We start from the raw sequence: 10,544 nt of genomic DNA on the forward strand, positions 1-10,544 counted from the left end.
TTTTGTCCTATTTTTCAAACTAATTAAGAAAATTTCCCTCTTTTGAAATTCGATTTTCTCAAAATCAAGTTATTAAAAAAAAATCTAGAGCCCTATAGCGACGTTTTTAAGGACCTATAGTGACGTTTTCAGGACCTATAGTGACGTTTTGTAACACGACTAAATCAAGTTATAGGCAATTTTTTTAATTTTTTTTACCTATAACTCGATTTCATATAAATCGAGTTACAAAACGTCACTATAAGTCCTAAAAACGTCACTATAGACTCTTTAAAAACACCGCTATAGTACCTAAATCGATTTTGAAAAACTCAATTTTCAAAAAATGATCATTTCTCTAATTAGTTTGAGAAAGAGGGCAAAACACTACTTAGTTTGCCCAAAAAGAGCATTTAGCAATTTTGTCCCATTTGCCAATGTGGCATATAATGGAGACTTTTAGTCTAAAAATTAAAATCAAAACAATATTTTGAGAACCATTTATGTTAACTGCTTTTTATCTCAGGAAAAGATCTGAGAAAGCAAAATCAAATGGAATACCAGGATGTCCTCAGCTTATTACTTAAAACATTACTGTAGATGTGACTCGCACAATATGCTTTCCTACACAAGTAAAAACGTCAGGTATCTGGAACATGTAAAGTAATGTAAAGTATACAAACTTCCACAAATTATGGGCTAAAAAGATGCATACTTTCGTATCAACTTTACTTTTCACATCATACCTTTAAAAATCCAAGCCAGAATGTCATATTCTCTGCACAAAAGCAATCTAATCTTAGCACAAGTCTTTGGTCCATGGCCTACCCTTGCGTGCACATACACTTCCCTAAGGTCAGGCCCCACTTGCAATGACCCACCAACCCTTGTGAGAGAGAAGTGACCCCAACAAAATGAAAAGCAACACAAGGTATAAAGAGACATAAAATAAAAATCCAGAGGTGCCTCGTATCTTTGATAAGGTCAACCCATCAATTAAACTTTGATTAAAACTCGTGTGAAGCCAAACCAACCACATCTCAGGGTCTATCATCTACGGCTTGAGAGTGGGACACAAGTCTCTTGCCTCCAAAAGTTTGAATAAGAAAATGCCAGTGCACAAAGGTGGGCAAAGAGACAAATGAAAAGCCAATCAAACCTGTTTGCTTCCAGCTCCAACATCTCTAGCCCTTTCTTTATAGATTTTTTAGTCTCTTCCTTAAGATTTTTATTGACTTTAGAATCTCCACGGTCCCCCCACCCATTCATAACCCAATAACAAATCCGATAGAAACCAAAATAGCATATCAATCTTTAATAATATTTTAAAAAATTGAATTTAAGTGCATTGCTTTCTAAAAAATTACTACATTATCATATGTACAAATTAGCATATCACAGAAGAGAAGACCAATTATAAATTGAATTAGACCGCTTGGAACACCAATAGCCATAATATTTATAGCCATAAGACAAACCAAGCATAATGGGTAGGCCCCCACTTGAAGACCCACTTTCAAAGTTCAAACTTTGAGCCATAGTAAAGCCCACCATACTTTTTATCATTAAACAATTCCCACCCGCACCTGCCATCTCATGCTATCAAATAAGTTCATTGGTGGTGGTGAATTTCCACGTGTAGTGCTTGTTGCCTTGTCAGAACACTGACGTCCACTGAATCTTTATCCTCCAAAAACTCTCTTTCCTATCTCCTTTTCTCACCTCTGTCACAATCTGCCATACCACATTCAAAGTTTCAGCTCCTCGGAAAGCAACCCACATGCCCCTGAAGTCTCCTATACACACACACTATCCCATTCAAATTTGCAGGACATGATTAACAATATGCGGCATCAATTGGTTCAAGCAGAATGACAGTAGCACTGATTGAATTTAAGCAATTGGAGACCCGCTTGAACAAAGTTGTGGGCTTGCCTTGCCTGAAACCACAATGCAACCGTGCAGCGGAGTTTCCATTGTGCAGCTGCAGAGTATCATGCGCTTGGTGAAAGTGCTTCTGCAGTGGTGTTTGCAGCTTAGTTTCAATACTTGAGTTCAGATATGTGGCTGGGGCAAGTACTTAAGATTGAAGGCACATTCCTCCCACAAACAGGAGAGGATTTCTGGCCGGTTCCACCTGATGAATTCTCTGTTTGTTGCAACTGCAATGTATTAGTTGATGAACCAACTTTGCCACCTGTGCTATTTGTTCTCAAGTTACCACCAGTAGATGGAGACCCAGAAGCCGAAGTAGATGAAGACCGGTTATTAGTGTGCATTTGTTGCCCTTGTGGTGATAAAGCTGGCTTGGAATTTCCTCCAAAAGATATCTGTGCAGGGCCAGAAGGAGCTCTCCCTGGTTGCTGGGATAAATAATTGAGGAATGGGGCATTGGATGCCACAGAAGATGTAGTGGGGGCTTGGGAAGACGGGTTTTTTCCTGCGTTCTTTGACTGAGAAGATTGGACAGAGCTATTAGAATGAATTAGAGTTTGTGAAAAAACGGGAGGATTGGTTGGGAACTTGGCAACAATGGGAGAGGAAGATAAGCTGTTAGTCGTTGATGCTTTACTTCGAGCTGACAATGCTGGTTGCTGCTGTTGCATCATATGCTGCTTCTGCATTTGAAGCTGAAGCAGCTGCTGTTGTTGAGAATTGGAAGTATTACCAGCAGTGGGAGCATTTGTTGTCATTGTAGTTGAGGTGATGGAGCGAGAAGGCCAATTACCAGTGACAACAGGTGGTGACATAAAGCTAAGAGTTCTAGCTGAATTATCAAAAACAAGGGTCTGCCCTGTAGTTGTTGAAGTCTTCCCCAAACTGGCTTTCTTTGCATCATCTGAATTGATTGAATTAGCTCCAGTTCTCCCCTCAGATACCTGGTGATTCTTTGGCTGTGCAGCTTGAGGAGCCTGTGAAACTTGGTAACCTTGCCGGGCCATATCAGGGAGGCTTTGAAATATTACTGGATTTTGCGGCATTGATGAGAAGTTAAGGGTTGAAGCTGTTGTGTTCCCATTAAAGGCCGCAAAGGACATGCCAAATGCTGGAGATGGGAAGAGCTCAACCACATTCTTTAAACCCTGCTGCTGTTTCTCACCATGATTTCCTCCACTACTTACGCCCAATGCTGCAGAGGGCATCAAAGTATAATTTAGGGGATTACCTGGAACTGTGAAGTTCTGCGCATAAACACTTTTTTGGGTATGAGAAGCTCGACTATCAGCAACAGATTGAGTATTTTCCCGGGTAATCTCAGCCTCAATCTTGCGAGATTGATTGGATGATGGCACATGCTGCTTAGATGAGGCCGAAAGATTATTGCCACTACGTTGGGCACCTCGTGGCTGCTTGTGGGATGAAGATAAGCCACTTGATGTGCTCGTACTCTGATGAGTTGTTTGGGCCAGAGGCTGCAAGTGAGGCTGTTGCTGTTGAAGCTGAGACGGATGGAACATTTGCGATGAATAGAAAGGCCCATTAAAGAAAGGCATAGTTTGAGCAGGATTGCTTCCTCTAAATGCTGTTGATGTTCCAACTGGAGCAGAAATAGGGACTGGGTACCCATTGTTCTGTAGTATTGCCATGTATGGAGCTTCATTGGCTGGAAAAGTTGGATAGTTAAAGCTCATTGCTTTTGCTACTGCTGGTAACACCGAAGAGCTCCCCAAAGGTCCAGAAGCAGAGTTACTCCCCAGAGATCCGGCAGCTGTATTACTAGTCAAGGGAATATTCTTTGCTGAATTTGCATGTTTAGAGGACCCAGATTGATTAGCTCCTGCTGCTGCTACTGCTGGATGCTGACCCATAGAGAATATGAAAGCAGGGCCCGACTGTAATTCAAACAGATGAGAATGAATAACTCTCACCCATACATATAGAACCAATGTGATAAATGAAAGCAATTCCAAGACAATACCAAAGACCAACCTAATAATTTAAGTGCAATGCAGAAGACTAAACCATACCATTAAGCTACCAGCAGGGGCAAGCTGTGGAGCTTGATGAAGCACAACCTGCTTTCTCTGTACTGTTTCTGTCAAGTTGGCAGCCTCACAGCCCTTATCTTTCCCAGTATGCCCTGGAAAATTTGTTTCAGCCTGCCCTTTTTCCTGCACAGCATTAAGACTCTTTCCTGGAAAGCTTCCCTGGAATGGGTTTCCAAAAATCATTTTTTCAGCAGGGGGCATGGCATTGAGATTGTTCATCTTGGCCCCGCCTAGAGCAGCAGTACCAGCTGGCACGGGGCAAAAATTGCTCATCTTGGTATATTGCTGGTGCAAGCAAATGTTGCGAGCAATGAAATGGTGGGTTGCACATCTCTTTGGCTGAGGTTGAGAGAGAGAAAACTGTGGGGGCTGCACATTTCCAATTTTGCAAATTCAAATGCATTTCCTAATCAAACAATGAAAAACGACCATAAAAGGAACAACTACAGCGCAAAGAAATAACAAATTATACCTGTAATGGTGTGGCCGGCCCGGTAATCCCATCCATTGGCACAACTGTCTGAAAGGGTGGTATGTATCTGCTAATAAAAATTGGTTTAAAATCTTCGCTACAGAGCAATATCTATTTCAGGAAAAAACATATCGAGGAGCGAAAACATGATAAGGTAAAATACCCCAGAGAATGAAGACCACCGAGCCAGCCAGGAACAGCTATTGGAAAAGGCAGTGAATCCGATTGAGCTGTAAGACAAAAGATTAATAAGATATTTTCAATAAATTGATTCAAAATTCAAGTAAAGAAATTTCTGAACCATCAAAATTGGACATAAAAAAGGATGCAATGTAGGTTTACCAGTTTTCTCAGTTTTCTCTACTTTAGGAATGCTAGCTTTAGCTTGCTGTTGTTGTTGTAACCTAATGCTACGAACACTACCGCTATCTTGAGTTAGCTTCTCCAAATCAAGCTTAGGCAATTCACTCTTTTCTCCAATTGCCTCCACCTTGTTCTTTCTCCTATCTTCAGATTCTTCTACAACCATTTCCTTCTTTACAAATTTCTCTTCCTTTTCTTCATCTTTATCCGGAGGTTTATGATCCGATATCAAATCAATGAAGCCGTCCCCATCAGGAGAAGAAGGCATAGGAGGCATAGCCTAATGAAAAATACAACTCTTCTTCAGGAAAAACAAAACAAAAACAAAAATGACAGCAAAACAGTTATTGAAATCTAATCTCGGGGTTGTGTGATTGGTTTCTCACCATCAAATCAATCTCCAACTTCTCCTCTCGCTTGTTCTCAGCCTCCGGAACAGTCAGAACCCTGAAAAAACAGAACCCATACAATCAAAATATGCAAAAAAAAATCCACAAAAAAAAAAAAAAAAAAAACAGAAAGCAAAATGTTCTTTTATTCTTTGATGGCTTTATCATCAACAGCATTCAATTCATCACCACCACAAGGAGTAGCTGATTCCTTCCTTGGCGACACACAGTCTCCGATTCCGGCTTCTTTATCCGACGGTTTCAGATCCTCCTCCTCCATCATCACTGTTATTGCAGCGTCCACCTCTTGCTGTGATTCCAATGACACACCCTCTTTTGGTGAAGAAGAAGTTTCAGTCTTTTCAAGCTGTTCACTTTCGATTTCACTGTTCTCAACCGTACCCGAACTTTTCTCACCCTCCATTTTCCTCTTCTTTGTACCTACAATCACAAAACACCGCCACCCCATAAATTAAAAAACATAGTTTCAAAGTATGGCTGAAAAAGCTGAGTAAACTCAGACTCACAGCTCTGAGTGGCCGTGGCTGTGGCTGCAACCGTAGACAACCCATTTATGTCATTCAGGTTCGGATTCGGGTCAAGCTCATGCGAAGAGTTCCCACTACTTTTATTGCTCTGTGACTGTGACTGCTTCATTAGTCCGTACAAAACCTCTGCAATTTCAATCTCAATGTCTTCCTGAGAATTTTGTGGCTGAGCCTTCTACACCAATATCAGATTTTTATCAAAATTCATAGAAATATTTTCAAAAATTAAAAATAATAAAATCAAAGCAAAAACACAAAGCTTTACCAGCTCTTCTTTACCGCCATTTGCGATAACCAAATTCTCGTGTGCTCTTTTCGCTGAAGCTGTTTTTTTTTTTTTTTTTTACATAAAAAATAATAATAATAAAATCAGAATTTTCATTTTTTATTCTCAAATACAAAAGTATGAACCGAAAACGATGAGGTGTTAGGGAGATATATTTTTACAGGAGCGAGCTTTTCTCGGGACAGAGACGCCGATCATTTCGTCGGCGGCTTTCCAGTGCCTTGAGGATCTCGCCGTCCGGCGGTGGTTGTTGTTGTCGACGACGACGGTGGAGTATTCTTCGTATTCTTCGTCTCCAACGCTCTCTTCCGTGCTTTCCTCTCCTTCTTCTCGTTTAGAACTGGTTCTCTTCCTCTTGCTCCGATTGTTCATCAGCGATTCTCGATCTCTCTTGCTCCGTAACTTCACCGCCTCTTGCAACTCCACCTGACCTTCCTCTGCAACAAATAGAAACGAAATTCACATACATACACGCAAACACGTACATAAATTCGTAGCAATCTCGTATAAAGTACATACCAGGTGAGTCTCGGAGACTATTGCTTCTGTGACGTCGTTTCGGTTGTCCATTTCCGGTCGCCATGGATGATGATGATGATCTTCTTGCTTCTCTGCTTCGTTCCATAAGCTTTTTCACTCTTCTCTCATCAAATCAAACTCACTCAACAGCTCAATTTCGGCGAACATCGATTCCTCGCCGGAGAAAACTATCAACAAAAGCTTCCAGATTCTCCCACTTTTCCACCGCAAAAATCACCGATTCAGATTTCAGACTCTCGCAAAAGCCAAGAAAAACACACTGGAAAAAAAAAATAAAAAATTCAGACTCTCTCTCTCTCTCTCTCTATCTCTATCTCACGCAGAGTTTGCTTTCTCTTTCTCACCTGGTGTGCTTTTTGTGCTTAAAGCCTCATCTCTCTCTCTCTCTCTCTCTCTGTCCCACTGATTTTGTCACTCTCACGCAGAAGAAAATTAGATCAACCGCTCGAGATCAGCCAATGCCAACATGGCAAAGACGTCTTTTTCTGATAGAATATAGGCAGTGCGCACTCAATAGCCACGTGTCGCTTTCCTTAAATTTATATCTTCACAGTTCTCTATTCTTTCTTCTTCTTTTTCTTAATTTTATTATATTTTTGGGTTCGTTGTTCTCTAGCTGCACGCGCCGCATGCGCGTGATATAAAAATCAATTCGAAGCCGTGGAAGGATATTAGGCCAGGTCGGTTCTAGTCAACAAGTTGATTGGCTGTAACTAATATGAAATAAATATCTTCTCTGCCACCTGGAATTGGCGGTAACTTGGGAATAGGTACAATTCGGTAATTAAAAACGCTAAATTTTTTCGTTTCTAGCATTCACATTTGGAGTGCTCTAAAAGTTCAAAACTCTCCCAGATTCGGACTTGTAAAAATTAATTATTATAAAAATTAATATTTTATTCACTTATTCTATCAATTCTTTTCTCTTTTCGATTTTTGAGTTTTTATTTTTATTTAGATTTTGAGATATATTATTTTATTGTATAAAAATATAATTTTAATGTGTTATATTGTAAAATAAAAGTTAAGATGTTGAGAGTATTATAAAATAGTATGATATAATTGATAAAGTAACTTTTTAGAATGATAAAATAAGATGGGATAAAATATTGAGATGTGAATATTCTTAAAATATCAAATTGTGATAGATTGTTATTTGTCATTATTGGTGGATAAAAAGTAATTTTAATAACTGTAACAATCGGCTATCTCAAATTTGTTGTGAAATTATTATTAAAATATTATAGATGTAACAGTTTTTTTTTTAAGTAATAGTATAATCACAAACTATTTTACATTATTTTTACAAACTATTGATGTGGTCATTTTCTTATTGGTTTTTATTTAGGTCCACCGTTAACATCACTTTTTTATTTGCTAATAACCACTCACCATATTAACAATTTATAAAACTTTTTGTAAAAGAAATTTTGTATTCCTAACATTACATTTTTTTTTTAATAAAAAAATGATAATTATGTTGTAACACTATCTAACTAAAATTATGCTTTGAAAATACAATTTTAATGTTATATTATAAAATGATAAAATTAATAAAATACGATTTCTGTGTTATAATTATAAAATGATAAAAAATTAATAAAATTGTGTTTGAAAACATGAATCCAGCTGTGCTCCATACTCCAAATACACAGCGATAAAGATAAACTATCAACCCTCGGTTAATAAATTCAATTGAATATAGAGAGTCCACAAAAGTTGTATAGATTTAATTAATCAGGCGGGGGGACATGGGTTTCCAAAATGACAGCTCAAACCGGTCAAATTCATTATTATTATTATTATTTAATTCGAGTATCTAACGTGGGACCCTGAGAATAAACGCAGGGACAAGATTGTTACTTTTTAAGTCGAAGAAGCTCTATCAGCCGTTGGATTAGAATCCGTCGTGGCGTTCACTTTTAGTTTGAAGAGACATCAAACCTTGTGGGGTCGATCATTAAAAAAAAAAAAAAGCAATCCTACGTGGCACCGCCAACTAACTGCCTCGTGCTTCCAAAAACAACTCCAGATCTCAGCCGTACATGAAATCAAAATCTAATCAAACGGTCGTCGCGTATTAGGCCAGCATAGTAGAAGTTAGATAGGAAAGTGGGCCCGAGCTCAGAAAATTTTTGATCCTTCAAACGACACACTCGCGAGCTTATTGGTTAGTTGGCTGGGAGAGCGATTGTTGTGGCAAAGGATGAAGAGTAGGGATAGGGTGTGGTGGAGTTCACATGAAGAATAATAAGGAGGAGCTGCCACGTGGAGGATAAGCCACGATCCAAGCTAACCATCACAAGCACAAGTCGAAGTCGAGTTCATTTTCATTATTAAATTTTATTCATGAATTATTTGATTACCTTATTATTAACGTATTTTCTATGAATGTGATTACTCATATTAGCACTGGACTCCCTTAGCTAATTTGCAACTTCTATTATGTCTTTGGGCCAAGGAATGGATGCTATGTTCATAAAAGAAAAAATGTTTTTTTTTTCTTTTTTTTTTTTACTGCATAGATTGGTAAGAAAGAAAAAGTGTCGAGATGAAGAAATTTATTGGTGCATTATTTTTCACTTATGTTTAGTCTAAATTAAAGAAAGATTTGAAAGCACCACTCCTTGAATTTTTAATTGGAAGGAAACTTGGTTATTTGACCCATATCATGATCTTTTGGTGTAGGTTACAACTTACAACAGAGATTTTTACCAGAAACGACAAAAGCCATAAAAGAGTAATCATTTTTAAAATGTTTAAGGTTGAAAACTTCTTCCTAGAGTGGTAGTGAGATCTTGTCGTGAGGTAGAGTGGGATGAGAGAGATGACATTGCACTTGGACTAAGCTTTCTCTATTAATTGCCATGACTACATTTTAATAGGCATGAAAACATTTTTCCCTTTCCTGATAGCATACGTTTTTTTATAATAATTATTATTATTGAAATGCGGTAATGCACATGAATGTCACCTTCAAAATATTACAAAGAACTTTTTTTTTGAAAAAAAAAAAAAAGGTTTAATTATAAAATTAGGTAGATGAAACAAGAAAGAGGAACACGGGAAAATTTTTATAATATATATATATATATATAATATTCCTCACAATCCATAATTTGTTTAATGTCAATGTTAAACCTAGTCAAGTCCTATTTCCAAAATCAAACTTTCACAAATGTCAGGGAACCATTCCAACTCAATTGTATTGGAAATGCCGAAATAGTACCCTGTTGTTATTAATATATAATTAATCATTTTGCAAATAAGTACCTTAAATGCTTATTGTAATATTTAAACCATCCTATTAACAGTATCATTTTCATTGTTTAAGACTTTATCAATTTTCACAATTTGTTAAATTGATAAATTATGATTGTTGGACAATAATTAAGTCTAACACCACTTTTATATACACTCGTCTCACCATTTTTATTACCCACAAATTATAACTTTTTTTAATTCATAAGTCATGGAAAAGTTATATCTATAAAATGTTTTTTACTATGTGATTATGCCTATAAAAATTTTCATGTATATTTAAAGGAGCCCAGGTATTTTTTTATGGAGACATAGGAGACTTCTAGTATGCATATTTAGCTCGTAGATGTAATATAAAGAGGGGCTTTCTAAGTGCAATAGTGCATGCCAAGAATAGTCGGTCCTGGATAGTACAAATATGCCCCCATGCATCGAGGAATGTAAAAAGAATAGTTCTCCATTCTTACAAAGATACCTTGTTTCGGGTTAGATGGCTTTCTCAATTATAAAGTCTTTGAATAATATTCTGTAATCCTTTGGAACCAGAAAAGGGGACTTATAAAAAACATTATTTTAAGCAACAAAGATGCAAATGAAAGCAAGCACTATTTTACTAAAGAGAAGTACATGTACACATTATCTGTTATATTTTAAAAATGGATGTACAAAGTATTCTTTTGAATTCTAAACTAATCCTTTTTTTTTATATTAGAAGTA

At 37.4% G+C, this 10,544-nt stretch overlaps 1 protein-coding gene across 1 annotated transcript; it reads right to left on the minus strand.

The window, feature by feature from the left end:
* Positions 1-1,302: 1,302 nt before the first annotated feature.
* LOC112035997 (protein TIME FOR COFFEE) lies at positions 1,303-6,994 on the minus strand. The gene is made up of 11 exons (XM_065776290.1): positions 6,546-6,994; positions 6,188-6,463; positions 6,006-6,064; positions 5,720-5,915; positions 5,353-5,633; positions 5,190-5,258; positions 4,783-5,083; positions 4,604-4,670; positions 4,441-4,507; positions 3,948-4,337; positions 1,303-3,812 (listed from the first exon to the last, which is right to left on the minus strand). The coding sequence occupies exons 1-11, from the start codon at positions 6,649-6,651 to the stop codon at positions 2,022-2,024; spliced, it is 3,603 nt and encodes a 1,200-aa protein (XP_065632362.1). The 5' UTR covers positions 6,652-6,994; the 3' UTR covers positions 1,303-2,021.
* Between the last annotated feature and the right edge of the window lie 3,550 nt (positions 6,995-10,544).

Source organism: Quercus suber, unplaced genomic scaffold, assembly GCF_002906115.3.
Source record: "Quercus suber isolate HL8 unplaced genomic scaffold, Cork oak 2.0 scaffold_132, whole genome shotgun sequence".
Taxonomy (NCBI): Eukaryota; Viridiplantae; Streptophyta; class Magnoliopsida; order Fagales; family Fagaceae; genus Quercus; species Quercus suber.

What these genes read in the sequence shown, in the direction of transcription:
- LOC112035997 (XM_065776290.1), bottom strand. Translation starts at nt 6,651, where the DNA reads ATGGAACGAAGCAGAGAAGCAAGAAGATCATCATCATCATCCATGGCG. An exon ending in TAGTCTCCGAGACTCACCTG is followed by an intron (nt 6,464 to 6,545) that starts GTATGTACTTTA and finishes TATTTGTTGCAG; the next exon opens with AGGAAGGTCAGGTGGAGTTG. An exon ending in GGTGGTCTTCATTCTCTGGG is followed by an intron (nt 4,508 to 4,603) that starts GTATTTTACCTT and finishes TTTTATTAGCAG; the next exon opens with ATACATACCACCCTTTCAGA.